Source organism: Phalacrocorax carbo, chromosome 7, assembly GCF_963921805.1.
Source record: "Phalacrocorax carbo chromosome 7, bPhaCar2.1, whole genome shotgun sequence".
Classification (NCBI taxonomy): Eukaryota; Metazoa; Chordata; class Aves; order Suliformes; family Phalacrocoracidae; genus Phalacrocorax; species Phalacrocorax carbo.
In genome coordinates this window covers 9,528,342-9,543,909 of record NC_087519.1, presented here as the reverse complement: position 1 = coordinate 9,543,909, position 15,568 = coordinate 9,528,342, and the positions used below count along the sequence as shown (strand labels likewise).

General features: G+C 55.9%; 2 protein-coding genes across 4 annotated transcripts; one reads left to right on the top strand and one right to left on the bottom strand.

The window, feature by feature from the left end:
• Positions 1-72: 72 nt before the first annotated feature.
• LOC104049634 (ras-related and estrogen-regulated growth inhibitor-like protein) lies at positions 73-4,138 on the bottom strand. The gene is made up of 4 exons (XM_009510356.2): positions 3,073-4,138; positions 2,625-2,678; positions 2,082-2,158; positions 73-1,522 (listed from the first exon to the last, which is right to left on the bottom strand). Exons 1-4 carry the CDS (start codon positions 3,209-3,211, stop codon positions 1,097-1,099), a joined length of 696 nt encoding a protein of 231 aa, XP_009508651.2. The 5' UTR covers positions 3,212-4,138; the 3' UTR covers positions 73-1,096.
• Positions 4,139-4,325: 187 nt separating this feature from the next.
• KIF7 (kinesin family member 7) lies at positions 4,326-15,242 on the top strand. Of its 3 annotated transcripts, none has more exons than XM_064456232.1 (18): positions 4,326-4,657; positions 5,832-6,032; positions 6,267-6,678; positions 7,671-8,202; positions 8,512-8,649; positions 8,795-9,022; positions 9,422-9,621; positions 9,908-10,014; positions 10,333-10,488; positions 10,828-11,030; positions 11,147-11,344; positions 11,601-11,726; positions 12,224-12,400; positions 12,703-12,921; positions 13,142-13,348; positions 13,731-13,929; positions 14,022-14,171; positions 14,376-15,242. In XM_064456232.1, exons 1-18 carry the CDS (start codon positions 4,354-4,356, stop codon positions 14,759-14,761), a joined length of 4,143 nt encoding a protein of 1,380 aa, XP_064312302.1. In that variant the 5' UTR covers positions 4,326-4,353; the 3' UTR covers positions 14,762-15,242. The 3 variants fall into 3 exon arrangements, with proteins under 3 accessions (XP_064312302.1, XP_064312304.1, XP_064312303.1); XM_064456234.1 differs by having other exon boundaries at positions 4,327-4,657; positions 12,706-12,921; XM_064456233.1 differs by having other exon boundaries at positions 4,327-4,657; positions 14,379-15,242.
• Positions 15,243-15,568: the final 326 nt, after the last annotated feature.

Genomic DNA, 15,568 nt, shown 5'->3' with positions numbered 1-15,568 from the left:
GGCTCATGCCCAACACAGTACGTGTCTCTTTCCATGCCCCAAGTACAAATTCACAGCCGCAAGAGGCTGGGGGCTTCTTGCCAAAGACAATTTATTGCATTTCCAGAACACAGCAGAGAAATAAGTGTCTGTACTGCACACACAAACCCAACACACTGCTTTCCCAGGCACACCAGGGAAGAGTCTGGGGAGAGGCAGGAAAAAAATCCCAACAGTAGAAGGGTTCAGCAATGAGCCCAGTGACTCCTTTCCCCACCTCCCTTCCTCCCCAGGGACAGGCAGCTTTACAGAAGGAGCAGCTTGGGAAGGCGCACGGTACGATTCCCCATCCTGGGAACAAGCCATGTGCCTGGTTTTTCCCAGGCACAGCCTGTACAGTGCTTGCACAAGGGAAACTGCCATAGTTGCTGAAAGGCTGTGGGAGAAAGGAACACAAGCAGGATGCTGCAACAGCAAGGTGGGTGGGACTGGGGACCTCATCAAGGTCCTCAGGGGTCAGCCAGTACCACAGGCTCTGGGACTCTCGGACACAGTGATGTGCACATGGGAACTGCTGGTGTCTCCCCAGTAAAGAAGCCCCCACGTTGCCAGCTCCCCAGTGCTCCAGGGTTACCAGAAAGGACCCTGATGAGTGTTAAACAGGAACAAGGATCCCAGGGTAGGAGGGGGTGACACTGAGCTGGGTGGCCATGCAGAAGCAGCGTGTCCTCCCTGTTACTGACAGCCCAGGCAGCTCCCGCTGAAGAAGCTGGGGATGATGCTGCCTGAAGCAGGGGCAAGATCACCCGGTGGTTTCCAGCATTGGAGGATAGGAGAAATCAGGAGGCACCTAAAAATCTGATACAGCAAAGAGTAGAGACTTTGCCCCACCACCTGTCCCACCACGGAGCCAAGAGCTCTACAGGAGGGAGCAGAGGAAGGTACTACAGTCCTCTGCTGCACCGGCTATGTATGGCAGGAGACCCAGACCCTGAGGGTAGGAAGGCAGCAAGGAACCCAACATACCTATGGAAGTTCACGCCATCTCCATGGGCACCCAGGGAGGAGGCTCAGTCTACCTGGGCAACACAGAGAGAAGCAACACCCAGGCTGTATCTCAGAGGGAATCTGTTCGCTTACGGGCAAACACAGCAGACATGGTCTTGACGATGCCACGGATCCCTGTACCCTTTTTCAGTGCCAGTTTCGTGTCAGGGATGCGCTCGGCCAGTCCATGGAAGACTGTGAGGGCCCCATGATAAGCCTCAGCTGCAGAGACCTCATAGAAGCCACAGTCTAAAGAGAGGGCCAGGAGCCGACCCTCCTCGCTGGACACCACCCGTTGGTGGTGTAGGTCACGTTTGTTGCCCACAATGACAATGGGAACCTTCTCCTGGCTCTGACCCTCCTTGAATGCCTTGATGATCTGGATTTTGAGGGGCAGGATGTTGAAGCTGGCACGGTCGCAGATGCTGTAGACCAGGACAAAGCTGTCTGCCCACTGGATTCGCTTCTCCTCTGAGGAGCCCTCCTCTGCCTGCTCCTGGGGAGAGAGAAGGGAAGGCTTCTTTATCCAGCTCCCTCCCTCCACACCTATCTGCTAGCACAGGGCACGGTGATCCTGAGCCAGCTGGGACCAGAGCAGCTAGTGAGCAGCAACAGAAGGGCAGAGAGAAAGAGGAGTACCAAGGAAGGCAGAGCAGGACCTGGCAGACCTCAACAAGGGGACATTGGGCTTCAGCATCACTGTCCTCACCCCATCACCCAGCTGGCAAGCACTGCAGGCTGTAGGTGATAACAGCACGTGGACCTCAGAGCGGCACTTCCACTTTGTCAGCACAGTCCTGGACTCAGTCTGGGCTGATAACATTAGTGCTTCAGCCCCAGCGTCCTCAGCCAGAGGACTACGGGCTACAGTGACTATTGCACCCTGCCAGCAATGCTTCTGCTCTGTGCTCTGCAGGCAAGGAGGGTTTAGTTGCCTACAAATCACGTGACACAAGAGTTTTGCCTGTGCCTGTGGTTTCCCCCTGTATAACTTTTAGTAGAGGGTTTTTTTCTCCCCAGGGTGAAAACAGGCTATGGGAGAGGAGCCCTCTCACCTGGGAATTGGGGACATCCCAGATGTGGAAGAGAATCTCTCGGCCGTCCACGGTCATGCTGTGACTGTAGATGAATTCTGCCAAAAAAAAGAGAATTAAAATTATCATCTTCCTGGACCCAAGGGATATCTCCCTCAACCCAGGACTTCTCCTCCCAGGGATAAGCCTGTCACATCCACCCACGGAGACTATGCTCTACAAGGCAAGGTCTGGGGGCTCTTTTTATACAGCAACAGCCACATGGAGCATGGTGGCCCTCACAGCTGTGACTGCCCCAGCCTGCCTCCACCCCAGCGTTCAGTCCAGGCACACTGGTGCCATCAGCTGCAACCCAGGACCTTTTGCACCCCAGAGAGGCAGTTCTGGATTAAAGAGATGGGTCACTGAACAAATACAGCCACCAGGCTCCCCTGGGGAACAGGCGAAGGCTCTGGAGAAAGACAGGAGAGGATGGGAAGCAATGAAATCCCACAGGCAAAAGCAGGCTTGCCTCCTGACCCCAGTCCCTAACAGGAACCAGCCTGGCCCCGGCCTGGCACTCACCCATGTCTCCGTACTCCCCGATAAAGCGCCGGGTGAGGAAACGCACAGTCAGAGCTGCAGAGGGGAGAATAAGAATCATCAGAATAACCCTAAACCTGAAGGATTTTCCCTTTTAAATCCAGAGCAGAGTCAGGCACCATCCCCCTGTAAATTCCCACTGGCACTGAACGACCTCTGGCTTTCCAGCCCTTGGCAGGTCTGTGAGCAGAGCAGAGGCACAGCACGAACCAGAGCATCAGCAAACCACAGCTCACCCAAAGCCTGTAAGGTTGTGCTCAGCTTCCCCACCTCAAATCACCACCACCACACCTGAAAGCTCAGCCCCGTCTCGCCAGCTTGCTCCATGGGGTTCCAGCAGCTTGGTCTCAAAATGCTGCTGCAGTTTGCAGCCTTATCTGGGGGCAAGAAACGGGTGTCCCTGCCTGGGAACCCCCTGCAGGGTTCTTACCTGATTTCCCCACATTGTCCGCTCCCATAATGAGGACATTTGCTTCTGTCTTCAGGGCGGTGGGGCCAGGCACCTCCATGAGGGCAGGGTGGTCAGGGGTGAAGCTGGCACTCCGGCGCAGCGGGAGCCGGAGCCCCATGCCGAGCGCGGCCGTGCCTTGCCGGCAGTCCCAGCCACATCTGCGACTCCTCTCCAGGCAGCCGAGGAGCCAGTGCTTCCCACGGCACCCAGGGGACCTGCGAGGGCCATACCCCTCCCCGCAGCCGCAGGGGCGGTGCAGTGGGAGCTGCAGGCGGCCAGATGAAAAACTTTGTTATTGCTCAGATCATCCGAATGCGCATTGGTGCCCGGAGCCGGCCCTGCCATCCCCCGGCGCAGCAGGCAGCCGGGAAGTACCGGCTGTCAGCACCAGCTGCTCCGCAAAGTGCATCCCAGGAGGCCGCCCACGCCTGCACCTCAAGCAAGTTCTCCCTCGGCAGGGCCACGTAGCCCCTTGTCCCTTCCCCACGGTGATTGTGGGAATGCCTGCAAGGAGCAGCGGAGCATCTCACAAGTGGCAGAACATGTCATGGGTGATGGAGCATTGTCTCACAAGTGATGGAGCTACGTTTCACGAGCGGTAGAGAGTCTCACAAGTGGTGGAGTGTCATTTCATGAGCGTTGGAGCATCTCACAAGTGGCGGAGCATTTTTTCATGAGTGGTGGAGCACCTCACAAGTGATGGAGCGTCTCACGAGCGGTGTGGCGTTGTTTCATGAGCAGTGGAGCACCTCACGAGTGATGGAGCATCTCACGAGCAGTGGAGCATTGTTTCATGAGAGGTGGAGCACCTCACGAGTGATGGAGCATCTCACGAGTGATGGAGTGCCGTTTCACACGTGATAGAGTGTCTCACAAGTGGTGGAGCATCTCAGAAGTGGTGGAGTGTGTCACGAGTGATGAAGTGTCATCCCACGAGCGGTGCAGCATCTCACAAGAGATGGCATGCCATGGGAATGACGGAGCATCTCACGAGCGACGGACCGTCCCGGGAGCCCCCCACCCCTCGCCCCCGACCTGCCGCACCGCCTCCGCAGCCCCCCCGTGTCCCCGCTCCCTCCCCACGCCCCACGGCCTGCTCCCTCCGGGGCTTTGCCTTTCCCCTCCGAGGGGTGGCGAGGACCGGCCGGCCGCCGCCCCCCGCCGCCGGCAGCGGCTCAGGGCCCCGCGCTGGCCGCCACCCCGGGCGGGGCCGCCTGACGCCATCGCCGCGCGCCGGGCCGCGCCCCTCGCGCTCCCGCCATGGCGGCGGAGGGGGCGGCGGTGCGGGTGGCGGTGCGGGTGCGGCCGCTGCTGCCCCGGGAGGCGCTGCGGGGGCACCGGCCCTGCCTGCGGGCCGATCCCGCCACCGGCGAGGTGGTGCTGGGCCGCCGCCGCCGCTTCCGCTTCGCCGCCGTGCTGCCCGGGGCGGCGGGGCAGGCGGCCGTCTACCGGGCCTGCGTCCAGCCGCTGCTGCGCGCCTTCTTCCGCGGCTTCAACGCCACCGTCTTCGCCTACGGGCAGACCGGCTCCGGCAAGACCTACACCATCGGGGAGGCCAGCGTCGGTGAGTCGCGGCGTGATTCCCCGCCGGCACCGCCACCGCCACCGCTCGCGTCGCCATCCCGCGTCGCCGCCCGCCGCCAGCCCAACCCACGCCACCGTCCCGGCCATCCCTCCCAGCCCGCCAACCTGCTGCCACCCCCGCACATCTCGTCAACTTTGCTCTCGACACTCAAACCCGCCAGCATCACCATCCCAACCCATCCCTCCACCCTGCCAGCCCCCCAACCCCAACCCCGCCACCACCCTGCCCACCCCGACAGCCTGTCCTTCCCACACCTGTGCTACTGGGAGCACCCACCATGGACAACACCGTCTTTGAGGTCACAGCACATAGGTTTCCTCCTCTACCGCTGCAGGACAAGCGAGAGGACCATGTCTGATCTGGAGGTGATCTTCCTAGGGCACCGCTACCTTGGGCTGGCTTAAATCTCTCCGCTTTATCCTGAAATCGGAGAGAGGGGTTTGCAGGGGGATAGTCCTGTTGGTTTGTTTATGCAAAGCAGAGGAGGAAAGAGGAAAACCTTTCTGTCTTATAACTGCTGTTTTAATGGTGTTATTGATACCTTACAGAGGAGGTACTGTAATTGCTTTGCTCAGCCTTAGTTAATTGCATAATTTGTAAACACTAAATTGTTTCCATACTTTCAAGCTACCTCTATTTTCAGTTTCCCAGTTCAGGCTATCATTGCACCCGATTTGGGCACTGCCCTTTTACATGGCTATTGGAGACAAAAGCAAAACCATTTAAAATCCAGGCAGCAGAGTGCTGTGGCCGGATACAGGGAGGCTGCAAGTACCTAAAAAACTTAATTGGAGCTGAGAAAGTTTGCAGACTTGCGCTGGCTTCAAAGGTCAGCACACTGTAGCTGTGGGCACAGTGTTTGCTACCTGCTGAAATGCAGGAAGGACTGGAAACATGCAGCATTGATAGAAGCCACCACACCACGTAAGGGAGCAGTGGGATAGGGTTTGCCCCAAGGTCCTGTGGCTTAAAAACTCTCAGAGGGATGTTTAATCTGGGCTGTGAGGGCTGAGCTGCTGGAGGGTTGTGAGGTTGCTCCTTTTCAGCTGACCCATGTGCTGCAGGCAGGCTCCCACCCATGGCTCTGTCTCCGGCCAGCACGGGCTCCCCGGGCACTCACTGCTCCCCATGACTGTGTGCATCTCTCCGTCAGCTTCCATCAATGAAGATGAGCAGGGCATCATTCCGCGAGCCATGGCTGAGACCTTCAGGCTCATCGATGAGAATGACCTGATCGACTACACAGTCCGAGTGTCCTATCTGGAGGTGTACAAGGAGGAGTTTCGGGACTTGCTGCAGGTGGACACAGCCAGCAAAGACATCCAGATCCGGGAGGATGACAAGGGGAACATTGGTATGTGTGGCTGCTCACGGGCCCCCTTTTCTCCCCATACCCAAGGCCAGTGTTGAGTTATCTGTCCCTGAGGGTAGAGCCAGGTCTTCTCCCTCCATCCCTCTCCTGTGTTTAGTCCTGCTCGGTGTTGAAAAGCCAGTCTATACTGGTAGGGCGATGGCACTAGGCTGTGCGGAGGTTCTTCATCTTCAGGCAGCCAATCCCTCCCAGCCACAGCTCCGTTTGTCATTGCAGTGCTCTGCGGTGTGAAGGAGTCAGAAGTGGAAGGGCTGGATGAGGTGCTGAGCCTGCTGGAGATGGGGAACACAGCCAAGCACACGGGAGCTACCCATGTCAACAGGCAGTCAAGCCGCTCACATACCATCTTCACAGTGACCATGGAACAGCGGCGCGGGACTGGCCGCCTCCCCCTGCACCATCAACACCCCTCTGTCCCCGCATCGGGCCAGGTCCTGGTTTCCAAGTTTCACTTTGTGGACCTGGCAGGCTCAGAGCGAATTGTCAAGACGGGAAACACAGGGGAGAGGCTGAAGGAGAGTATCCAGATCAACAGTGGCCTCCTGGCTTTGGGCAATGTCATCAGTGCCCTGGGAGACCCTCGGAGGAAGAGCAGCCACATCCCCTACAGGGACTCCAAAATCACCAGGTACAGTCAGGACTAGGACCCCCATGCCCCACACATCTCACAGGCTCTTGTCACAGCAGGAGGGAGGTGATGCTTCTCCCTGCCTTTCCCATGCCCAGCCTGCCAGGTTGGGTGGCTGAGACCCCAGGCTAGCCAAGAGGAGCTTGCAGGGCCAGTTGTCCCTTCTGCTCTCACGCTGGGGCCCTCAAACTGCTTGATGGGACAGGGCCAGTTGACCCACTGTGCCTTATGGCGGTTTAACAGGTCTCCCTCTGTGGGGGTTTCACATAGGAAAGCTTGAGGAACAGTGAGGCCAGGATAGAATCGTGGAATCATTAAGGTTGGAAAATACCTCTAGGATCATCAAGTCCAACCGTCAACCCAACAATACCATGTCTCCTAAACCATGCCCTGAAATGCCATGTCTACATGTTTTTTTTAATACCTCCAGGGATGGTGACTCCACCACCTCTCTGGGCAGCCTGTTCCAATGCCTGACCACGCTTTCAGTGAAGAAATTTTTCCTAATACGTAATCTAAACCTCCCCTAACGCAGCTTAAGGCCAAATGACAGACTACCTCTTCATAGTGTTGCCCAAGACAAGCCTTGCTTAAGTCATGCTGCTAAAGCCGAGATGAGGTGTCAGCATGGATTATCCTGCTCCTTCCTGCCTGTCAGTGAATAAAAAACAGTTCCAGTAGGCTTGTTTGATGGTCTGCAGTTAGTTTTTAGCTCAAGCATGTGGCCTTTGCAGACTCCAGCAGTTCCCATGCAGCGTGCACCTAAGCAGTGATTGCAGAATTGGGGAGCTCCCAGCATTGGGAATTATTCAGATGGAAATTTGCCATGGTGTGAACTGTTATTCCTCTGCTAATGATTCCGCTTGCTTCACTAGTGCCAAACTGGCCACAGAGCATTTTCTTTGGGCTTAACCTCTGAAAAAAGTTGGAAATCTCCTAGATCCTGTATTATTTTGAATTTCAGCTATTTTAATTGCTGTGCTCTTCCCTAGGATCCTGAAAGACTCTCTTGGGGGGAATGCCCAGACCGTGATGATAGCCTGTGTCAGCCCATCCTCCTCTGACTTTGATGAGAGCCTCAATACTCTGAACTACGCCAGCCGGGCTCAAAACATCCAGAACAAGGCCGTGGTTAACTGCCACAAGGAGACAGAGCATGTTGAAGATCTTCACATGCAGATAAAGAACCTGCAGAAGGCACTGGAGCAGCGGCACCGCTCCGAGACCCGTATCATCAACCGCTCAGCCACCGCTAAACGATGCGCACCAGACCCCACGGCTCGGCTGCTGGCGGAGTGCGCTCATTACCGGACCTGCACTGATGCCGCATACCGGCTGCTGATGGAGCTGCAGGAAGACAGCAACCTGACGGTGGAACAGATCTTGCGGGTTAAGGAGTGGCTGTGTGCGGTGGAGAGTGAGAGGAGTGAGCTGACCTCAGCCGGACTGGACAGCGGCATCGAGAGCACCTCCGCAGAAGACCAGAGCCCCGAGGCACAAGGCTTAAAGCTGGCAAAAGCTCAGGTAACAGTTGGGGTGATTTAGCTCCGAGGTGGGGTTCATCTCATGGCCAAAGAGTGCAGCAGCCTCAGCACAGCCTGGTGGAAGGGTCAGGAAAGGGAGAGAAGCAACCCATCTAAGAGGCTGTAGGGTGGCAGAACTATGTGGTCCTTGGAGCAGGCAGGGAGAGGCTGGATTCAGCTGCAGCCAAGAGATTTATTTAGCAGGGAAAATCTGGGTCTGCAGAGCTGCTGTGCCCTTGTGGAGTCCAGCATGGGATGGGAAGGACAAAGGTGGATGCTGATGCTGCCTCTCTCATATTTCGGCGGGCAGGTGAACACCGAGAAGGGGTGCGAGTCCATCAAAGATGAGCAGGTGGCCAAACTGCAGAGGCAAGTGGAGCGTCTGGAGGAGGAGAACCGTGATTTCCTGGCTGCCCTAGAGGATGCCATGGAACAGTATAAGCTGCAGGTATTTCTGGGCTCTGGTCTCTTTGTAGGGACCTGCCTCACTCCTTCCCTTTCTCCCCAGGAGAGTGCAGCCCAGCTTTCAGGTTCCTCTGCAGCAGGTCCAGGATCCACATGTACAAACCCACATTTTTTTCATTGCCTCCTAGAGCGACAAGCTGCAGGAGCAGCAGGATAAGATCTCAGAGCTGCATGTGCGCTTGGAGATGGCAATGCCAAACCTGTGTGTGCCAGAACTGCTGGAAAACCTTCCCCTGGTGACCACCAGCCAAAGACCTCATACGGCCCCACTGGATGCTGTCCCATCCCATGGCCTTAGCGGGGTTCCCTCAAGGCTTCTTCCCACCGAGCAGAGCGGAAGAGCCCTTTGCAGGAAGGTGAGGATGCAAGTCTGTGCTGTTGAGGAGCTGCTGCCTTTTCAGTCGGATGCTCTCCACCTAGTGAACTGCTTTTTTCCCCACCGTTGAACATGAACCTTGTCAGAGTTGTAGTCCAGAGTACTGCACTCAGTGTCTGCAAAACCAGCCCAGCTTCAAAACTGAGGCGTTTACTTTGATGTGACAGGCAGGTCCCAGATTTGCTCAGCTTCTGAACAGCAGAAGGCAGGAGGGCAGGCAGCTGGGTCTAGCAACATGCCAGTTCTCCTGCAAACGCACTCAACTCCATTTTCTTGCTTTTCTTTCTGGCTAGCAGCAACGCCCAGCTGAGAGCTGCTTTTTCCAACACTGGCTCTGACATAGCACATTTCCTCTCTTTCTGATTCTCTGCCCTAACAGCTCAGCAGCAACCCAGCCTCCCAGGAAGAGGACCTGGCAGGCTGGCACCTGAACCACATGGAGTGCCTGACCAGCAATCCAGAGATCAAAGCCACAGTGTTCAGGAGGGAGCTCAGCCAGGACTCAGAGAAGCCAGCAGAGCTGTCCTCAGGAGAAGAGGAGGAGGAGTGGGAACAGAAACGGTCCCTGTCCCAGCGCCGGTGAGTTGAGGCTGTCCCAGCACTGTGCAGTGACCTGGCAGTTGTGTCACCTGGCCATCCCACCTCTGCATCTCAGCTCTCATGTAGGATGTAGAAGCAAACACTGTCTCTGGGGTCAGTGATTCTGCTGAGACAGCTGCCTCCCCGCTGGGGAGCTAATTACCATCTTTTCTGACCACAGCTACTGTTTCTGTCTCCTTCTGAAGCCTGTGGATCATGAGGGTCCTTACTGGGAACAGCTCTGGCAGTGCCCAGACCCAACTGATTAGTTTGCTGCTCCTTCTAGAAACGGGATCCAAAGTTGGAGCAAGAAAGAGATTTGCAAGTTGAGTGAGGAGCCAAGTGGAGGCAGTGCCCCCTCGATTCAGGAGGAGCAGCGGGAGCTGTCAAAAGGCAAGTGGCAACAGTAGGTTGTTGGACAGTCTTCCTAGGGCTGGTGGTGTGTCACATGGCTTGTTGATAGGAGGGCAATGTGTCCCACCTGGATGAGCCCAGAGGACAAAAATGGAGCAGATGACAGTCTAGCTGCTTTTGCTAAGAAGAAACTTGAACTGGGGTCTGGCAAGAGCTGTGTGTTTTGGTGGAAGCTGTGGGTGGCTCTGTGTAGTGCTGTGCACTGGTTCTTGGCTACAGATCTTAGGCTAGATTGTCCTTCTGTCACCTGGCTGCTAAGACCCAGGCGACTTCCTTACCCAGGAATCTGTGTTGCAGAGGTCTGCAGGAGGTGGGGACCGCTGCTCAGTCCCTGGGAAGGCCTGCCGGGGAAGGACTCTGAGTGGAGGCTGGTGCAAGCACAGCAGAAGATCCGAGAGCTGGCGATCAACATCCGCATGAAAGAGGAGCTGATCACAGAGCTCATTAAGACAGGTGCAGAGCTGCTGGTGGGACCATGCATCCGTTCCCTATGAAATCTCCTAGTTGGGATGCGTGGTCTCTACCCCCATCCTCGCCTTCCCTCCCTGTGTTGTCTATGCCCAGTCCCTTCCCCGCTGGCAGCAGAACACTTTCTCCATCCCTCCAGCTGAGTGACCCTTCCCACTGGCTTCTCCCCGAATCCCTTCCCCAGAGTAGCTGAGGGCAAGGGAGGACTCAGTCCCTGTAGTCAGAAATACTTGAGGAAGAGAGAGGAAAGGTCCATCCCTTGGTAGGATCCTGGCTGTGAGGGAAGGGGGTCTGGAGGTCACAGCGGAGGGGGGTGTGTTGCAGGCAAAGATGCCCAGGCTCTGAACAAGCAGTACTGCCAGAAGATCAGCGAGCTAGAGCAGGAGGCAGAGCAGGTGCGGGCAGAACTGAGCGACAGCCAGAAGCAGCTCCAGGAGCTGGAGGGCAAAGAGCCGTGGGACCCCGGGGAGAAGCGCAAGCTGCAGGAGTACCGCACACGTGTGGCGGCCGCGCAGAGCAAGGCACGGGTGAGTGGGAAGGGCTCTGCCCACCCAGGGAAGTGGGCAGGGGCAGAATTGGAGACACCTCTGCAAAGGGCACGGGGGAGATGCCAAGCCCAAAGGCAGCTCTCTCCCTCTGGCAGGTCCTGTGCAAGAAGAAGCAGGTGACTGAGAGGCTGGTGTCGCTCTCGGCCCAAAGTGAGAAGCGAGTGCAGGATCTGGAGAGGAACATTCAGCTAATGCGGCGGCAGCAGGGCCAGCTGCAGCGCCGGCTGCGGGAGGAGAGCGAGCAGAAACGGAGGCTGGAGACAGAAGTGAATAAGCGGCAGCACCAAGTTAAGGTAGGAACAGGCAGGAGCAGCTGTGTTACTGCCACATTTGTGAGGATGATGATGGATAGGCTCTGCAAGCTGCTTGAGCAGGCAAGGCTAGCTCTGATGGGGTCTGTGATTGTCTTGGAGAGCATGGGGATGGAGAGAGGATTTTTTTTAGGAATATCCAAAGAGCTCACAAGAACATAACCTGTTCCTCAGCCCCTGGCTCGCAGACAAGCAACAAACAGCCTCTTGAGGCTCAGAACTGCTCCTTCCCATACAGGAACTGGAACTGAAACACGAGCAGCACCAGAAAATCCTGCGCATCAAGACAGAGGAAATAGCAGCTTTCCAGAGGAAGCGGCGGAGCGGCAGCAACGGCTCCGTGATCAGCCTAGAGCAGCAGCAGGTACAGGCAGAGCGAGCCTGCCACTTCCTTCCTGTTCAAAGGGGACCACTGTAGCAGACTGCTGGTTGAAGGAGGAGGCCTGGAAGCAGGGGCTTCAGCTTGAGAAGAGCCATAGCCCATCTTGCCCTTGAGGGGGACAGTCCATAGTGTCACTTGTATCTAGTAGCAGAGGACTTAGATCTTGTGTTACCCCAGGACCAGGATTCTCATCTAAATCCTAGTGTTGGTAAAGCAGCTGTGAAATCTTGTCTGTTAGCAGAAGGGTGGTGGGAGATGTGGCCCCCAAGGACTCCTTGGCAGCTGTGGATTTAGTTCAGCTCTGCTTCTCAGAGCAGCTGGAAGGATAAAACCAGTGAAGTCTGGGCTATGGGGTTGGCAGAGATGGACTCGGGACGCTCTCTCTGATCTCAGCCACATTGTTCTTTAGTCTAGCAGTCCTGGGCATTGCTGCAGCTGTCTGCATGCAAGCACGTGCCCTTTGCCTCTCCTTCCATCAGAAAATTGAGGAACAGAAGAAGTGGCTGGATATGGAGATGGATAAAGTTCTCGAGCAGCGCCGGGCCCTGGATGAGCTGGAAGATGAGCTGCGGAAGCGGGAAGCTATCGTGGCCAAAAAGGAAGCCCTGCTGCAGGAGAAGAACGACCTGGAGAACAAACGACTGCGCTCCAGCCAGGTAGGACAAGACTGTGACCCATCAGCCTCTTGCTTGATTTTGGGCAGAGGTGGGAAGCTAGAAGACGTGGGTGCCATCCTGGGTCTGGGAGAGGGTTGCAAATCAGGATGAGGTGGTGTTGGGAAAAGGGTGGCAAATCTGCCTCTACAGGAGACCCTGCTTGTGCTGTGGCTCTGAGCTAGTTGGTTTGATAGCCCTTGGCTTAGGTGTGCGTGTGGGGTCACTTGACCTATGGAGGGAGTAGAAAGGGGCTGGGGGTCTGACTTGCCTTTAGAGCAGATCTCCTTGAGCATCTTCTGCAGCAGGCCCTGACAGATGACATAGTCCGTGTGTCCAGCCGCCTGGAGCACCTGGAAAAGGAGCTGACTGAGAAGAATGGGCAGCTACGTCACAGCAGTGCCCACGACCAGCAGCAGATCCGCCAGGAGATCAACAACCTGCGCCAGGAGAAGGACCAGCTGCTCAAACAGAGGTTGGAACTCGACAACAAGCTGCGTCAGGGCACCCTGCTGTCCCCAGAGGTATCTCATCTTGAGCTGGGCTGCTTTGCTTGCAAGAGCATGAGGTAGTAAAAGAGGAGTAAAGACCTGAGTGTGGGGTCATTTAGCAGATGCTCCCCCATGTCCCCAAACCACATATCCCAACTTTTTGCCAGCACTATTGAGATGACAAGGGAAGTTAGGGCAGGGTGAAGCAGTGTGAACCCTTTGCTCCCTAGTAACTGCAGCTCTGCCCTGGCAGGAAGAACGGATCTTGTTCCAGCTGGATGAGGCAATCGAGGCTCTAGATGCAGCCATTGAATACAAGAACGAGTCCATCACGTGCAGGCAACGAGTCCTGCGGGCCTCAGCCAGCCTGCTGTCCCAGTGCGAGATGAACCTCATGGCCAAGCTCAGCTACCTCTCCTCCTCTGAGACCCGAGCTCTGCTCTGCAAGTACTTTGACAAGGTGGGAGACAACCTTGTGCTGGAGGGAACTGCAGTATCTGACCAAACTCTTGTCTTCCTCAGCCTCAAGACTTATGCCTGCCTCCTTGTACACTTTTGCCCTGTAAAATCAGGCCACAAAGCCACAGCATCATAATCCCCACCTATCCCAACACCTGGGAGAGAGGCTTTACTAGTCACAGGATGCATGGCTCCCTGTGGTGGCTCCGCCACATCAGTGTAGCCACACATTGCTCTTCTCTCTGCAAGGCAGCTGTGACATCCCAGACCTACTAACCTTTGTACGCTGTACCAAAAACCTAACTTGATCAGGCTCAGTGGTGCAGGAAAGCTTCCAGGCTCTGAAGGAGCTGAGGTGTTTCTTGTTCTTGGGCCCTGGCCAGGTGGTGACGCTGCGAGAGGATCAGCACAGGCAGCACATTGCCTTCTCAGAGCTGGAGATGCAGCTGGAGGAGCAGCAGCAGCTGGTGTACCGGCTGGAGGCGGCCGTGGAGCGCCAGCGCCTGGAGATGGACCGCCAGCTCACCCTGCAGCAGAAGGAGCACGAGCAGAACATGCAGTTACTGCTCCAGCAGAGCCGAGGTAACAACCCAGCTCCTGAAACAGGCAGCAGTGGCACTGCTTTTGTTATTCACAGGACTTGCAGCTTGAAATGGCTTTGTTTTCCCTCATAGAGCACATGGATGAGGGGCTGGCCAGCAGCAAGCTGCAGTATGAGGCAAGGATTCAGGTGCTGGAAAAGGAGCTGAGCAGATATAGGTGGGCAAACCAGGAGCTGAACCAGAGGCTGAGTAACATGAACCTCTATCCTGGACAGACCAAAGGTGAGAAGAAACCCAGGCTGGGGCTTTGCTGTTTCTACCAAGTTAAAAGGAAGGGAGTTTAGATTCCTTTCCCTGGCAGCCAGAGCTTAGACCAGAGCAGTGCAGGTCATTGCTGGCCTTGAGAAAGTGCTCTCCAGGCACTGACTTTGTTGAGAAAAGTAGCGATCCTGATACTCCTCTCACTGTACCCCCAATCTTTCCCAGCAGGGCTGGAGAGAAGCGTTCATGGGGCTGGGGACAGAGCTCCCCCTGCATTTGGCACCTGTGAGGAATCCAGCCTTGGGGAACAGCCCACGCCTCTGGCTGTCACTGAAGAAAACCATCGGATCAGGGACGAGAGCAGGGACCTGGTGCATGCCCCCCTGCCATCGACATGGAGGCGTTCCTCCCTGCCCAACGACAGCCCCGGGGACCTTCGGCAGAGGGACACAGAGCCCTTACTGAGAACGGGGCAGCCCCACGAGCTGCACCCGCCACGGAGCCTCGCTCCTGCCCTCAAGCCCCGCCGGGAGCTGCGCAGAGCCAGCCTTAACGTGACCCCCATGCCTTACCACCCGGCAATGATAGACGTGAGGAAAAACCCACTCTAGACACAGGCTTAACACTTACCTGGCACAGGGCAGGGAGGAGCAGATATTGCTGACATGAGCTTAAGAGCCCTCCTGCCCCTCAAGCCAGCCTGGCTACAAACCTGTTACATTTCAGAGGCCTGAGGAGGAAAAAGACGTGACTTTTCATTATAAGGGAAGTAAGCACTTAAGGTGTGGGACTGCCAGCCTACGTTCTCCACGTTGCTGCCAGTCTAGACAGCGCTGACCGGACACCTTTCTCCTGCACCCTCAGCATCTTGAACACAGGGAAGTGGGAGATACCTCCCACCCTGGCCTCTAACACTAAAAACTTGTTTACAGTTTGGAACCCTCTGCTGCAGAGGTTGCTCAGCCATAGCAGCTGTGGAGGGAGATGCTCTGCAGTCCTGCAGAACTTGTACATAGGTTTTCGTAGTAACTTCAGGTTTTTTACATTTTTACTGTAACTTTTCTAATAAAGCAGAGTGAGTTTTATGAAGCAGTCACTTGTCAGAGGCTCCAGTTGTCACTTACTCCAGGTATGTAGGAAAGGCGTACTGTTTAAACTTCACTGCATGGGAACTCAGCCGCTGTCAGTGTTGCCTTAACATTTAAGTGTCTGCTTTGTAAGAGCTCAGTCAGAGCTGGTAGGCTTCCTACATGGAGTTGCTGCAGGAAAATTATCTCCAGAGAGCAGCAGAATTAATTGTCTGAAGCATCCAGGATAAAAGCAACCCTGGTTCTGTGCCATTTTCTGATTCAGCCTATAAGCTGCTTTAAGCAGCATTTTCTTACTCTTGGGAAAAGTTCCAGTATGGATGTAAGGGA

Bases quoted from the DNA above. Each gene is read 5' to 3' on its own strand.
- LOC104049634 (XM_009510356.2), bottom strand. From the start codon at position 3,211: ATGGGGCTCCGGCTCCCGCTGCGCCGGAGTGCCAGCTTCACCCCTGAC. The intron at 2,679-3,072 runs GTAAGAACCCTG...TCCCCTCTGCAG, and splicing joins GGACAATGTGGGGAAATCAG to CTCTGACTGTGCGTTTCCTC. The intron at 1,523-2,081 runs GTGAGAGGGCTC...CTCTCTCCCCAG, and splicing joins GGGATGTCCCCAATTCCCAG to GAGCAGGCAGAGGAGGGCTC.
- KIF7 (XM_064456232.1), top strand. From the start codon at position 4,354: ATGGCGGCGGAGGGGGCGGCGGTGCGGGTGGCGGTGCGGGTGCGGCCG. The intron at 10,015-10,332 runs GCAAGTGGCAAC...TCTGTGTTGCAG, and splicing joins GCAGCGGGAGCTGTCAAAAG to AGGTCTGCAGGAGGTGGGGA. The intron at 10,489-10,827 runs GTGCAGAGCTGC...GGTGTGTTGCAG, and splicing joins CACAGAGCTCATTAAGACAG to GCAAAGATGCCCAGGCTCTG.